Below are 15,802 nucleotides of genomic sequence, written 5' to 3'. Positions count from 1 at the left end.
CAATCATAAGAAGCAATTTAATATTAAGACTGGAGGTTACCTGAGGTCACGGCGTGTCACTGCTAAAATATAAAGTCAGAGAATATCAGCTGGTGGTTTTATGAGTCTTTCATTATTGATAGTGAGAAGGAGAGAGACGTATTAGGCTGAATCCATAATAAGAAAGTTCCCAGTCCGCATGAAGAAAGACGGGCTCTTAACATTGGGAATGCTGGTATGCTTACGCTCCCATCTGGGCCTTGGAAGAAGCCTCAATACTGAACTCATCAAAGAACTTTAGCATTCAAGTCATTCAAACTTTGCGGAAAAAACAAACAAAAATACGTAAGCAACGAGCAACCAAAATAAAATATTCCCAAAAAATGGATATAAAAGTAATACAAAATGGTAAGAATAAGGAATATATATATATAGATCAATTACAATGTAAAGCTAAAAATCAGCGAAAAACCAGCGGGAAGAGAAAAAGGAGGTACTTGAAAATTAGAATTGCCCTAAAGATACATTTTAACTCCTCTTTAGATTCTTATGCACTTTAGTGTATTTTTGTCCAAGTAGATTTGATGGTAAACCCAAAACGTCAGCTCATTTAAAATTAAATGTGCTTATGAAACAATGTTAACAAACAAGAAATAATGACCTCAATAAGAGTTGAAAAAAAAGCAGAGAGGCAAATGTGACATAAACAGGTTGGATTTGTGTGTGTCTGTACATGTGTGTGGGCAGACAGTAAATTCACCTCTGAGGGAAGAACATGGATCAAATGGTCGGAGGAATAAAAAAAATGCAATGCAGTTCCACATGAAATTGGCTACCACCAGCACGCTAAATGTTAAAGAATGAAGGTGCTGTGAGAAGAGACTTTGCACAAAGCAGCAAGTTATCTGTTCTGTGGTTAGATAATTCAGCTTCATGCCAATCTAGGCTACAAACAGCAAGCGGCTTACCGATACAAGAAGGCAGAGGGTTGTCCCAGGCTCTCCTTTCGCCTGTCATGCACTTCAAGGTGGAAGCTCCATGCAGAGTGTATCCGGGCTCACATCTGTATGTGATGCTGCTCCCGGAGAAGTGACCTTGGTCGTTGACCTTGAAGCCAAACTGAGGCACGCCTGGGTCCTCACAATGAGACAACTCGAAACCTAGAAAGAGAAAAAAAATCCATATCGTGTATACACCTTAACAGCACCTTTCCGCTCTAATTTTTGTGTGAATTACACTAACGTCGGAAACGCAAACGGTATCGTGTTTGGGTTCATGACATCACCCGTCGCCGCAAGTACGTCTGGATGACTGCCGCTTCCAGCGCTGCTTCAGGCTGACCAGCAGCCAGCGTCTCTCGGCTACACAACCACTAACCTACAGGCGTTCAGGTATTCACGCTTTGGCAGCAGGACGGCGGTGAAGACGAGCGGAGCATCTCAGCGCTGAGACTGTGCTTCCTCCGCGACCAGTCACGTGTGTGCATTGACTTTGCATGGGAACTAAATAATTCGCCCCCCTTGCTTTTGGTGTGAACGCAGGATAAGGGACAACTGATTGCCCCAAGAGAACATCAATAAATAATATCCCTTAATATGTGGCAAGGTATAGTATTCTGCTCATGAGCTTCAAGATATCGCAGACCCTGTAAAGCCTGCATCCAGATTTAATAAATAAACAAAAAAAAAGATATAGATACACGAAACACAACAATATCGAAAGGGATACACCTTTCACCTTTTCCAATTTTATGTTGTTTTTCTCAATCTGTCTAAGCTCAGTTTCTATGGTAATATTCAGAATATTCAGTTTATGTGCTTTTGCACATTTTGGAGAGAGCGGGATATGAAGAGATATATGAATAGCTTATCCTTATAAGACACTAAGCAGGATTTGATCTGCAGTATTACCTGGAAGACAAGGTGCACCAGGTTATGAGATATCTGCTGGAAGGCTGCAGTACGTGCGTAAATCCTTTATAAATGGCCATTTACAAAGAGATTCTTTTGCCGTTTTGCAATTTCAAAACATCTGTCATCATCCTGACGTATAGTTTGAAAGTTGCCCATCTGAAATTGTTCTTTATATGTTGTAGATGTCTAAGAAAATAAATCCTCATGCATTATGCATTGTATCCCACCTCTGAGATATATTGATTTTTAGCCGTCATAACTGTAAACATCGTGAGGCTTTCAGCAGGATTTCATAGGTGCAAACGAAACATGCTGCTGCAGCGTTCTTTAGGCAAAGCTCTCCAGTTTGCATTGAATACAAACTATCTGCATTACAAAGTTCATATTTTTATACCAATTAGCTGTGAGCACTTACTGGAGTAGACAAGCTTGAATCCCTCCCCTGTACTTTCCGCATCACTGTAGAATTCCAGCCACAGATGATTTGAGGTGGAGATCAGCGTCAGGCCCAACATAGACGATCCAGTGAATGCTCCCAGAACGTGGGCCGTGCTGTCTTTACCGTCATAGATCTGTAACAACAACCGCACAAAGTAGTTGAGATGCAAATAGGACATGATAACCAACCCAAGATGGTCCGAAGACTAACAAAGGAGAAGCCAAACGTGTTTGCTTGTGTGTTCACCTTCAGTATATCTCCTTGGGCAAGATGAAAGGTTCTAGCAGAGATGTTGATGCCTTTTCCAGCTTGCACCTAGAATAAACATGCAATCCAAATTAGATGTATTGACCAAATAGAAAATTGCACTCAGTACGGTCATGGTCTTCTTCAGGTTTGTCTCCCTGACCCCTCCCAAGAAAATTGGAGTAAAAAGTCAATAAATGGTCCATCTTCAGCTCGCTCACAGTCACGATGGCGGCAAAGATCACACAAACGAGTGATTAATCCTTAATCCCTAACTCGTAGCCACGAGGAGTCGTTATGCCTTGAGTGATCAACAAGCTTAGAAAGTATGAGGCAGCCATTAAGAGACATACGGAAACACGCAGCAATACGCATGATCCCTGGACAGAGATAACAGCTTAGACAACATGTGGAGGTAAATATCCACCCCCAATGATTGTCTCTGTCTAAGATGAACAGAATCGTTACCTGGATGCTATAGATGCACTCGTGGTTGTTGTCATAGTTCATCGGATAATTTGGAGAGAGAAGGATCCCTTCGTTGTTCATAACTGAAGAACCACACTCCGCTGATGGCAAAAGAAGTGCAATAGAAAAAATGTTAATAGAGATTTCTCGGTCGCTGATGCGATTACCGATGATGTGAAACATTAACATGTGTTGTGCCACAAAAACAAAAAGGGCCCAAATTTAAATCCCACTTCATTTAAATCATTATTTTTGGTACAATTCAAGGTTTCAGTCCAAAGTGTCAACAGATCACAGAGAACACAGGCTTTCTTTGAAGTGAAGCGATTGCTCCATCTTCCAGAAGATAATAAATCTTTTACCCATAAACGGACGGATATGTCTGTGTGTGCTTGTGTGTGTGTGTGTGATTTAACAACCTTTTAAACCTGCTGGAATGTCAGCTGTCTACTTCAGTTGAGGCGAATGAGCAGGCAGTAAAATGGAGAAACTAATCTACCTTAAGATACTCGCGCTCAGCACTTCTCACATGTGCCCTTTATCCAACGTATGTATGTCCCGTTCCTCCCTTTTTTCCCTCCCTCCCTCTAAAGCGTCCCTACTGGTGTAATACTCATATTACAGCTTTCATATCGCTAATAAATCACACCGCTAAAGTTTCCATTTAGTAAATTACCTCTACGCCTTCTACCTCTTCAAGTCCCTCACTTACTCTTTCAAGTAAGTGCAGAAATAATTGGCGAAAAGAAAAGGGGGGGGGGGGGGTGAAGACACCTCTTTAGCACCTCTCCAACTCCCTTCTGGAGAGATCTTTATGAAAACAAGATTTCTGGCTCACCATGAGAGGTAAAAAAAGCTTCAGGTAAAACCACGAACACAGGCCACTAAAGCCTCACTTTAAATCTGCTTCCCTCACTTTATAAAAAGCACAAAAGCAACGTCAAACACAAAGCACAGTGCAAAGGTTTGCATTGTTAAGATGTAAAGAAAAACATCACGTTATAGGTCTAATTGTTGCTTTCCTTTTCTGTCCTCCTTCGTGATGTGCACCACATGATGCAGCACATGCATAAAATATAGCAATTTGCATCTTTCCATTATCACTCCTCACACGTAGATGAAAGAGACGTAAACACCGGCACGGCAAACACCCTGCAACGCTGAAACTAAGCTCTTTGTTCAAGATATTCCTATCAGCAATCCAACATATAAGCTCTGTTACTGCGATGTGACTAGAAATAGATTGCCAAGGCTTTTTGTACCTGCGTAGATTTACAGTCCCTCAAAGTTCTTCTGAAAACAATCCTGTGAACAGTGCTGGGTAAATGTTATTTTTCCAATAAATTGAGCAAAAGCTCAATTTATTAGCCATTTCGTCTCAAGTTTAATTGAAATCGAACATATGTACCCCTTCTTTGTTACACCATGCTAATTATGTTACACTTAAACTTGCTAATTTAACTGATTTATTTATTTACCAATATAAATGATCTTTATATCCAGCCAACACACACACAGGATAACTATTGACCTACAGCAAGAGCCAATGCATTTGTATTTGTCTCCGTAAGAAAAGACACATCCAGACTCTGGTTAATTTCAAGTGACAAGGAAGAAAAGTCAGTTTTGTAGCTTTAGTTGTGTTTTAAATATATTTAAATGTTCTCTTTTTTTAATCAAAAAGCTGACAGCTTGCCAGAGGAACTCCTGACTTGTGTGTGGTGAGAGTCCACACCGACAGCTTTACGACCAATACATTCTTTCACTTATTTAACTTCTTTCTTATGCCTCTAGACATTGTTAATAAGTGAGTCAATTCAGGCTACACACAAATGTTGTGCCCAAGGTAAAACCTTTTTGGTTGCAGTTTGGGTCACCTTGAGTGTGTGGTTCACTCTCCAATTGTTATGCTTGCAAACTGTGATTATGGATAGTAGTTCAATGTAGTACATGAACACTGTACAGCCCATTGAACACTGGGCCGTGACATAAGACCTACTGTGTTTGTGCCTCATCCGTCATTTTCACTTCAGTTTATTCAATACGATTGGAAAGCATCCAAGACCACGATTAATCCCAAAAGGTTCCAGTGTTGAATAAAACATTCGGAGTCATTTTTCTGATAATGTCATTGATTATGAAACACATAACTCAAATGTTGAGACAGGATTGTGAACAGGCCAAAACTCTGGGCCCACGATCACTCACCTGCTGGCATTTATTGTTCATCCAGTAACTTTAATTTGGCTTTTGCACAAACTATCTGTGGAAGTTCTAAATATTAGTGTCACTTTGGTTCCCTGCATTTACTTTTATGTTTGAGGATCCGTTTAAAAGGAATTAAAAGGATTCCAGGGAAGGCAAATATAAAACCTACCTCTAATATACACACTAACACTAGATGTATACACAGGTTATCCTAAAAAGAGTTCACTCTTTCAGCCTTCACATGTGTTTAATCTTCTTTAATATCTTATGAATGCAATCCCAATTGGCCTTGTGCATCTGCTGCACAAGTTCCTAAAAGAGAACACAATCTATATTTATAATGTTTGTGTTTCACAACGTGGCAAAAAGGTATTTGTTAGCGAAAAAACACTTCATCAGCCGCTAAATGGTTTAATGCAGACCAATACTGGTACTGGAGAGAACTGAGAATGAATGACAACAATTGAGGACAAAGAAAACAGTGATTTTGTAGCATTAAACATTAATATGATTTGGTAATGATTTGAACAAGTGCACTTTCAGGGTTGTTTTTTTTTTGCTGCTAAACAGCCGAAATCCTCAATGAAGGATTCTTAAACCACTTAAAAATAACAGCAGTTTAGATAATATAAAAACGAAATCAGGAGTAAATTGACTACGTACCGACACATCTTGGTAGAGGTGAGCTCCACATTCTTCGCCCCCCTCCCAGACAGATTACCTCGGGCAGCCCCTCCAGACGGTATCCCATGTTGCAGGAAAAAGACAAAGTGTCTCCGATGCCAAAATTGTAGCCATTTCTCTTGCCAAACCGAGGCATCCCAGGATCCTCACATGGCTCCAAAGTATATTCTGGCGAAATAAATGAAAACTCATTACAAAGCACATCCATTAATAACCATGAAACACTCTGCACTCTACAAATCTGCCCTTTCTGTGCTTCTGGCCAGAAACCAAGAGTGGAAAATGAAATCATCTTGTCTGATTTATCTTACCAAACAGAATAAATATATTTTGTTTAACTTATTATGGACTAAGCCAGTGAATCAAAATATATTTAAAATGATGTTCTCAATTTTGATGCATCACTCAATTTTGCATAAGTAGTATAAGAGTAAGTGTGGTGTGAAGAGATCACAGTGTATTTTGGAGTGTCCTCTTCTAATCATGTTAAATCAACACAGGACTAATCATCATTTTCAAAAGGTTTCCCTATATCTGAAATAAAACTAAAAAAGTGACCATCAAATGATAAAATAATTTTCATTAAAAAAAATACTCTTGGAAATGCAGTCCATTCCACTATAATCATCACATTGGTGAATGATTGTGTGTCTGAGCTGACTCCACTGTGTCCTGAGATGCACTGATTTTGTGTTCAGACTGGTGTATCAGGACATTTGTTTTCCGTGGGCAACGGCGGAGGATGTGATTTGTGCTGCAGGAGGACATGAGCATGTTGAGACTGTAAAGTCACATCTCTGGTGGCACGTCCCATTTGTTACTTTGTGAGTATCAACTCACCATGCCATCTGCGAGGCATGAAAAAGTCCCTCGCTGTAGCCTCAGATTTAAGTATCATTTATTCAAAAAATGAATGAAAGGGAAGCCAAACAATCTTTAATTTAGAAAGGGCCTTGGACTTGATCTTCATTCCTCCTTACGTCTTTCCTTCATTTTTGGATGAGGGTGGTGACAAATGACTACAGCTCTTTGTACACATTGTCGTCGGTGACGAATCCATCTCCATATCTTTTTTTTCTTTGTTTATCGATGGATTACATTCAGCTGAAGTGTAACCTCTCTCCTCTGTTTTTGTTTTGTTTATAGCATTTATATCAAAAATTAAAATGAAAATGTTTGCTAAGAAGCTTGGACAGGCATTGTAGTCTTGTCAAGTTTCAGACGTAGCTGCAGTCGGTTCCAAGTCTTGAAGCATGATAATGCAGGAGCTCAGAGATGCTGGATCTCAGTGCAGCTGACTATTGATTTATGGAGGCGGAGGGTGTTTATGTCCTAGTCGAACCCGCAGACCCCTGTGACACTGAGTCCCTGTGTTTCTCTGAGTGCTCCCTTTCCATAGGCTCGTATGTACGTTTGAAGAATTTCTCCACACTGTTTTCAACATATATTAAAGTCCACCCAAAGTTTACTAAAGCAATCAATTTCTCACATGAACAACAGATCTCACTTGTTCTTTTGCTTCTCGGCTGATGAATAGTGGTGCCGGATAAAACACATCAAGTGTGATGCCCATACATTAGTGCATTGGCAGAGCTAGATTACCAAGCCAGATAGCATGCCAAGGGCCATCTAGCTGTTTGGGATGGAGACGATAAGTGTTGTTTACTGAGTTGCTTCACACAAAATGAACTGGTACAACTGCAATTTTAGTGACCAGAGAAATGTTTCATAAAGAAGGGACTTTCATTTCACTGCTTTGCATTCAGCATGGTATGAATTTACAAACTGTCTAAAACCCACAATGGTACTTTTGTTTTTGAGGATAAATTAAATCCTAAGACCCTGTTGTATATATGTCTATAGACAAGTGAATTACCAGAGAAAGTTATGTTGAAGCCCTCGTACGAGATTGAAAAATCAGAGATGAATCGTAGCTGGGCTTTGAAGTTGCCATAGAGACCAGCATTGATGTTGCTAGGCAACTCGTTGCCTGTCAAGCGAGCCAGTGGTTGCTGGAAACTTCCGTTCTCGGTAACCAAGAGGTAGTCATGTTGGTCCTCCAGATGAAAGGAGCTGAACTGAAACTGGACACCTGTTAGACAAACACAGATGGGTGGAAGGACAGGGGGGAATCTTTAGAAGTTAGTTGATTCGTATCAATGAACCCATAGTTACATTACAGGGTTAATGACCAATTATAAGGACACATAAATGTTTGCACTGAAACGGCATGTCACAAAACTCATAAAACATCATGTCAAACAACTTCTGTACAAGCAGTAACAACAGAATGTCCATAAATATGAGCACGCTACTCAGAGCATGCTATGAACTGTAGAAGAATACCAAAGTACACAACGCATATCAGGTTTGTGATAGCCGTATGGCGGCAGCAGCAGGAGCGCGCCGAGAGCTCGTGCAGCCGTCCCTACACTGTGCCTCACTCTATTAGGGAGAGAGTATCTGTGCGGGTCTCTTGCCTTTCCCGTGGCTGACTTCAACCGTCCAGGTACAGTTGAGAGATGAAGGGTAGCTGTCTGGATAGCCGGGACTAAGGATGGTTCCCCAAGGACCTCTCACATCCCCGCCACATAAAGCTGCATGGATTGAGACAGACAGAGGGGAAGAGAGTGAGGCAGAAAGTGAGAGAGAGGTGTGCAGAGAGACGGGAGAGAGGCAGAGAGAAGGTTAGCATCAGATTGTTGGTAGCTAAAATAGATAATGTTTCCCTGTGGACCTTGAAAACAACTTCTAAAGGTAAACACACACACACACACACACATATCCTACAAGAGCTGGAAAGTAACCACACACCGGAATGATAAATAATGGATGTTTGCGTAGTGTAATGTCCCTGGAACTAACCAACCCCTGGCAATGATCTAATGAATAGGTGATATTAGTGATTCCTTGTGCATGTTGGCACTGCATAATAATCTTGAGGGATAAACAACCGATGTGCGTATGCTTCTGTTCAAAGGAGCAGTATTGGTTAGATTGTGTGGATCGGAGTAAAGCAAACTCGTTTTGAGTTGTTTCACTCTGCCGCAGGGAGCTCTTCAATACATCCATAACTAGGTACACAATGTTCTAAGTGATGAGCACTTGCATCTAGCAGAGCAAAATAAAACCGTGCAGCTTCTTAGCTTTAGCTCAAGTTTAAAGATCTGTACATTTCATGTGGGCAACAATGATTTACTATGACTGCACTCACTGACAGATTATAACCAAAACCATATTTCAGTGCCATTTTGTAATAAATACTACAATTTAATCAAATTTTCAACTCATTTGAATTCAGAAAAAATAGTAATTGGAGTTGGTTACTGGTTAAACTGCAAAGGGGCTTATTATCCAATGAATGGCCACTTTTACTGAGAAGTTTTTGATTATTGAAACAGATTTGCAAGATGTGTTGCTTTGAGATGGACTGTTTCAAAGCCCAATTATTTTGAGGAAGAAAACCAAGATATGAACCAAAATAATTTATCATATCACTGCTTTAATATCGTTTAAGCTAACTTTGCATAACATTAATACTGTGCAATAACTGCATCTTGAGCCTAAAATGCGTTTTGTATCTAAATTGGTTTCCCCCTGTTAATACAGTTTGATTTCAAGCAATTTAAAGCTGTGATATTTAAAGCAGTGGAGCAGTCCAAATGTTTCTTAGAGACCACTTAAAACATTTTCAACCTCTCAGCTCAACCTCAGGATGACCCTGCGAGTTTGGCACGTGGCTCAGCGATGTACATTGTTATGCCGTAATCGACCTGTGCTTGCACGGAGATGCTCAGAATTGAGACCAGGTCCTCGAAAAACCCGGGAAATTGCTCATTCCATGCATACTAACCGACGCGCGTGTCGCGCTGTGCTTCATTTCGGCTCGCTCCAGTTGGTTCATCTCATATTTGGCCGACTGGTCTGTCATTTCCTCTTACAATAAACCTAGAAAACGCCATAACATTACCTCCGAAGTGCAACGATGGCAGAGCAGCTGGGAGAAGGTCAAACCTGAAAGTTCTGCATTTTAAGTTTCCATGAGCTGGTCAGTTAACCAGTTCAATGGTCGCCGAGAACCAACAACACTGGAACACTTGGAACTGCAGCAAAGGCTACAATCTGTTTAGACCCGATGGTAAGCTCTGCATTCAGACCCTGGAAATGTGTTTGAAACCAGAGCATCCCTATATTCACTCTCAACTCCCCCGTTCTTAGGACATTAGCATTCGAGAGGGATGGGGAGGGAGAACATATCTAACCAAACAATACAGAGACGCAAGCAGGCTTGTGCACAGACACACACACAGATCACAATTCATTATTATTCCTTTCCTGCCAGGAAGTTCCTAATGTTGTTATGCTGAGTTATGTGAGATATTTGAAACACCACATACGATCTGTATTACTGCCATTTTTCCCCTCTATTATGTTATCTCTTTTGTTCTTTCAAATTCAGGTAGGTTCAGATTCCACCCCAAAACACCAACTTTGGACATCAAGAAGAATCACACTTTGATTGGTTTGAATCCCCATCATTTTAAAAAGGGAATAAAAAAAAAACAAGTTTAGTTCAAAATCGAGTCATCTTTTGGCTTAGCTAATGTGATAATCTTGCCATTGGGTTATTCACTTCATACTCAACGTTGAATGAAGAAACTTTACTTATTTCCTTCAACACATTAAGACCATCATTCGATTTCTGCAACATTTTCCAGAGGTACCTTTTAATGCCGCCAAATCATTGTTGACCCGCCAATCATCATGTTAGACCATTTCTTACCATGCCCAGGTGCAGATAGTACCTGTATTTGTGTGGGTACTGTGTAAACGCGGTCTGACGGCATTCAGCCCGCCTCTTTCAGGCAGCTTGTTTGATGTTTATTTGCTCAAACTGCCTCCTTGGAAGAAACCAACTGCCAGTACAAGGAACGTGGATACCAAGTGAGCCCACAAGCCGAGCAAGCCGCTGCCAAGCAGGCCGCTACAATAGTGATGCAGCAGTTACGCATCTCTCCTTGCTCACTCCTCCATGATAGGAATGAGAGAGAAGAGAGAGCCCCCTCCTCCCCTGAGCTACTCTCGCGCCCCCACTCACTCCTTGGTTTGGGAGAAGAGAGAGGAGGTGACAGCACACACAGGATCTGTTCAACCTTAGCTCAAACCTTCCTGTGTTCACGTTTCAGACGGGAGAGGAGTTGAAAGGAGGCACATGGCAAAAGCACAAAACACACACACACACACAGGTACTGAACAACGGATCTCTAATCTTATTCTCAAATCATCCCCTATCAGCCACAGCAGCCTTCACTGCAAATTGCCCCAGTGTGTGTGTGTGTGTGTGTGTGTGTGTGTGTGTGTGTGTGTGTGTGTAGGTGTGTGTGGGATTCAACCGGTGGTTTTGTCGCAGAACAACATGTTCTGTGTGACTCAGCTCCCTTATAGAGATGGTGGGCTCCACCTCTGATCTCTTTTACACTCTTCAGCTTCTGTGTGTCTTATTTTGCAATGCAACCACTGGATGGAATCAGTTTGGAATTTAATTTTGGTCAAGTAATTTAAATATTCTGACCTTTCATTTTATTTATAAGGAATGAAAGTCATTTAAAAACATTTTTCTCTTAAAATTGCAGTCAAGATGTAGCCATGTTGGTATGGGCTCCCACACTTGCGCATACTGTCTCCCCATCACCTAGATTAAACACGTAGATTGTGTTAAAATTAAAACATTGGTGCTAGAGATAGTAATCGTGTTAAAGGTATGAGGATAATGGCGTAGATATTGCATGTTTCTTTGATTTTGATGACTTGAGGAATAGTATAATTTTGCGTGTCCGATTAGTGTGAGATAAAAACATACATTATCAGAAAAGGACATCTTATTAATACTGTATTATGTCACTTTGAACACATCATTACCAAATGAATTAGGCCTTTTCATGTCCATGAAGTTTGGCTACGGTCCACCTATATCTATATATAGAGTTTTTCATTTTTTTTGTATAACATTCAATAACTGCAACAAATATATCAGCTATGATGTGGAGCATGGACATTTCTTAATTAATGCGCATTATATATACTACATATATATATTTTTTTTTTATGAGACCTTTAATCATTTGTATTTACCGTCGCAGGTAGGTAAAGGGTGGCTCCACCAGTGGTTTTTCTCGCATACGAGGGGCTCCTCGTGGCTGAGTCTGTATCCAGAATCACAACCGAATGATACCGTGGACCCGATGGAGAAATCCTGGCCATACCGGATCCCATTGACAGGGATACCGGGGTCCAGGCACGAGTAGCTGTCCACCGTAACGCCTGAAAAAGAGATGGATCAGATGTATGGATGTGCAAAAAAGATTTGCATCTGCAGTTTTGCCGATTCGTACGTTCTAGATCCCACAGATGACCTGAATCTCCACATTAAGCACCATGCTGTGGGATCAAGGTTGTTTGCTCTTTGCAGTTGATGACCTGCATGTCAGGCCAGCTTGTAAATCTGTGTGTGGTGGGCTACTAAGGTAAGGTCATGTCCTGACATCACGCACAACACCTTCTTGTGTATAACATGCAAGCGGATGTGATCTGTAATAGGCATAGAATATATTTCAACTTTCTATCTATAAAGGCGTGTCCCGGTTCTGACTTACTTTCATACAGTATTTTGAAGCCAGCATTTGATCGGCTGTTATCGGTGGTGAACAGTAGATAAAGAAAGTTGGTGCTGCTGAACAGGAACTGAGGCACCAGGGTGCCATTAAAGGAGCCAACCAAAGGAGACAGGAGGTTTGGCCCATCATGGATCTCCAAAAAGTCATAACCCAGCTCAGTCTGAAACCTGTGAGACAACAACATCAGAATATCGCAATGGTGAAAATCATTTTTCCTTTTTAAAAAGACATTAGAATAAATGACCTTTCATTTTATTTCAAACAGTTACGAGAACAAGACACTGCACTTTGAAGCATTCATTGAAAGGGCAACTTCAGCGATTTTCATCTTGGACTCAATCTTTGTTGTTTGCATTTAAATAAGTGTGTATTTATTACTTTTAGAATAGTCTTGTCTCCCTATATGTTGCAGCCTTTGAGCCGGGTTGTAACAACCTGCACAGAAGAGTGTTCAGGCTGTGCTCAAAGAATCATTCCACCCACCTGTCAAATGTGATTTTGATGGAGCGTCCAGGTTCTGATTCAATCACCCACTCACAGCTGAGGGAATCTTTGTAGTAACCAGGCCAACCAGGAGACAAAATCACTCCATTTGGGGCTGAAAAGTGGCCTCCACACGGGGCTGGAGGAGGACAGACCGAAGGAGGGAAGGGCAGCCAGATACAGAGGATACAGAAGGGAAGACGAGAGTACATTTGTATCGAGACCACTCAAGTCTAGACTGACGTGAGGTAAAGTCAAGATCCAGGTCTGCGTGTGACAAGTGAGACCTGACACTTTTAAGAACACTCTGCAAAATACAACCTCCCAAAAGCCTCAACAGCAACCTTTCAAACACATCAGTTTTCATAATGCAAAATGAAAACATTTATGCACAAATTTGAACAGTGAGTGCGAGATACATAAATGAAACAGCCAGTCTGTTTGTGGACCCGAACGGACCCCCTTTGGTGCCTTTCGTAAGATGCTGAATAAAAAGCAGGACATTGTCTTTCCTCTTTTTTGAAACCAGGAGGGTAACAAGAAGCACCGAGCCAAGTTCTGTCAGACCACACCGAAAAAATCTTTTAAATGAACTTTAAATGAAATGAACATATACTCACCACTTGCTATGGAGACCAAAAATAAAATAAACTGTGTGACCTTGTTCGCAAACTCTTCTCACACATTGAGAAAGCTTTATCTCAGGCCAGAGGAGGGTCCAGTTCTTAGTCTGCTTTTAGATTTGTTTTGCTTTCTAACTTTAGCTTTATCTACTTTGTTCACCACCTGGTTTCCAACTACACTGATTTCACTGATAAGGGTGGCTTTAAAGGCAAAGATGTACTTCAAGGAACATAAAGAACAAAGCCTATATTCACAGTCAGCATTCAAAACCCTAAATGAGAAGATTCAACAGAATGGTAACAGAAGGTTACATTAACTAGGAACTATTCCGCTCCAGACTTCTTTTGAATTTCATCTTGTTTAGAGTTTTAACTTTTTTCCGGGATTCAATTAGTTCTGGTCTGTACCTCCTGAATACAAGATTTCCATCCAAGTAGTTATAGGCACACATTAGCGACAAAGGATACGGGAATATTAAATGACCTCCAGCCTAATTAGCGCGGCCTTTCTTTGTGCCGTCAACACTTCAGTCAACATCTTTTCTGCTCTCGGAGTTAAAGATAAAGTAATAATTTGTTTCATCTCAAGCAGGTCACATTTGCCTGCACTTTCATGTAAGAAGTTGATTTTTTGCGCTAATGGATATATTTAAATGGCAATATACTTCCTCCAACTATATAAGGATGGTATACAAGTTATTGTAAAAATAACCGTTATATGTTTAATTGCTACAAGTTGAGTGATGTGATGACTAATACGCAGACAAGTCCTTTAAAGAAAGTGTACACTTTCTATGATAATTATTAACTTCACATTTCTCCATAGGTTTCTCTCAGTGTGCAGCTTTCAGTTAAGAGTCTCCTAGATTCAGAGAATTGTTGTAAGCTAATGGCTGTACCTTTGCCAACAGTGTATTAATAGTTTTCTTTGCTGAACATTTGGGTCGACTCCATATCTTATTCCCTGTGTCGAGCTGACAACATTTTATTTTCACGTCCTGGGTGGTTTCTGAGTTCATATTTTAATCCGGTGTTTACCTTCACATTTAGGGATGGGCCCACTCCACATGACTTTTCCTTTTTCTAACTGACAGGAGATGGTCTCGGTTCCTTGGGTTTTGATGAAGCCGTCCTCACAGACCACAGAGATGGAGCTGCCGAGCTGGAAGCTGTCTCCAAAACGGCGAGCGTTGATGGGAATTCCGGGGTCTGGGCACTCATTGTGGCCAAATGCTTTGGTAAAAAGTTACAATGAGACACATTTATGAGGGGGAGAGAGAGCAGAAAGGGAAGGACATCCTCAAGAAATGTTCGCAAAGAATATGGGACTATTTTACGGTACCACATTAAGATGACATTTCTGGAAACTAATGATATAGATTTATTCCTGTAACTTGTCTTTTAGTGTTGGGACCCGGCCATTAAAACGCACCCTCCAAAATTCCTTTTATAACCCTGTAAATATGGTAATTTCTGATGCTTGATTGTCATGTGAGAATGTCTCCTTCAGGATTTGGTTTTGCCAATTGAAGAAATCAGATGATTGAAAAATGACAAACGTTTAGTGACCCCCCCAAAAAAGAGAAGTCACATACTGAAATGACAGATAAACTGGAAAGAATCATGTGGGCAGAACACTTTAACATTTTGGTCTGTTTGCCGTCAAACCCGCAGTCAGACAAGAAGATCAGTATCAATATCTATTTCAAGTTTATCTGGTATGGCGACGTGTTTAGCCTGAATTAGCTCAAAGACTGCAAGCAGGGGCAGGCAAATCTTATTTACTGTACAAGTTGTATCCTGTAGTCTAGCATGCGCTGATTGTTACATCTGGGTTTGATCACGTCTGCACAGTTGACAACTTTACAGAACTTCCTATTTTGACACGGTTGACAGACACAGGGGTATGACGTTTAAAAAAAGGCTATTTGGAAGGTGTTTTGTTTTTCTTTTGACAGAAGTAAACAGCTTCCGCTCGCTCCCAGCCTTTGTGCTAAGCAGAGCTAAACACTTCCTGGACCTCTCTGTGTACTGGATGCACAGAGATGGAATCATGAAATGATGATCTTCTCATCTGTTCTCTGG

General features: G+C 40.8%; 1 protein-coding gene across 5 annotated transcripts in view; it reads right to left on the bottom strand.

Annotated features, from left to right (window-relative positions):
- The window catches only part of csmd3b (CUB and Sushi multiple domains 3b), a 281,884-nt gene that overhangs the window by 49,675 nt on the left and 216,407 nt on the right, over positions 1 to 15,802 (bottom strand). For all 5 annotated transcript variants that reach the window (XM_037473628.2, XM_037473629.2, XM_037473630.2 and 2 more), the window contains 11 exons: positions 14,756 to 14,950; positions 13,095 to 13,233; positions 12,591 to 12,778; positions 12,070 to 12,258; positions 8,418 to 8,534; positions 7,814 to 8,029; positions 5,917 to 6,105; positions 3,046 to 3,146; positions 2,578 to 2,646; positions 2,308 to 2,464; positions 948 to 1,139 (listed from right to left, as the gene is read on the bottom strand). In XM_037473628.2, coding sequence (XP_037329525.2) covers positions 948 to 1,139; positions 2,308 to 2,464; positions 2,578 to 2,646; positions 3,046 to 3,146; positions 5,917 to 6,105; positions 7,814 to 8,029; positions 8,418 to 8,534; positions 12,070 to 12,258; positions 12,591 to 12,778; positions 13,095 to 13,233; positions 14,756 to 14,950 — 1,752 coding nt within the window. The remainder of the gene's footprint in view (positions 1 to 947; positions 1,140 to 2,307; positions 2,465 to 2,577; positions 2,647 to 3,045; positions 3,147 to 5,916; positions 6,106 to 7,813; positions 8,030 to 8,417; positions 8,535 to 12,069; positions 12,259 to 12,590; positions 12,779 to 13,094; positions 13,234 to 14,755; positions 14,951 to 15,802) is intronic.

Source organism: Pungitius pungitius, chromosome 17 (assembly GCF_949316345.1).
Source record: "Pungitius pungitius chromosome 17, fPunPun2.1, whole genome shotgun sequence".
NCBI classification, from domain to species: Eukaryota; Metazoa; Chordata; class Actinopteri; order Perciformes; family Gasterosteidae; genus Pungitius; species Pungitius pungitius.
This window is presented reverse-complemented; position numbering and strand designations above follow the sequence as displayed.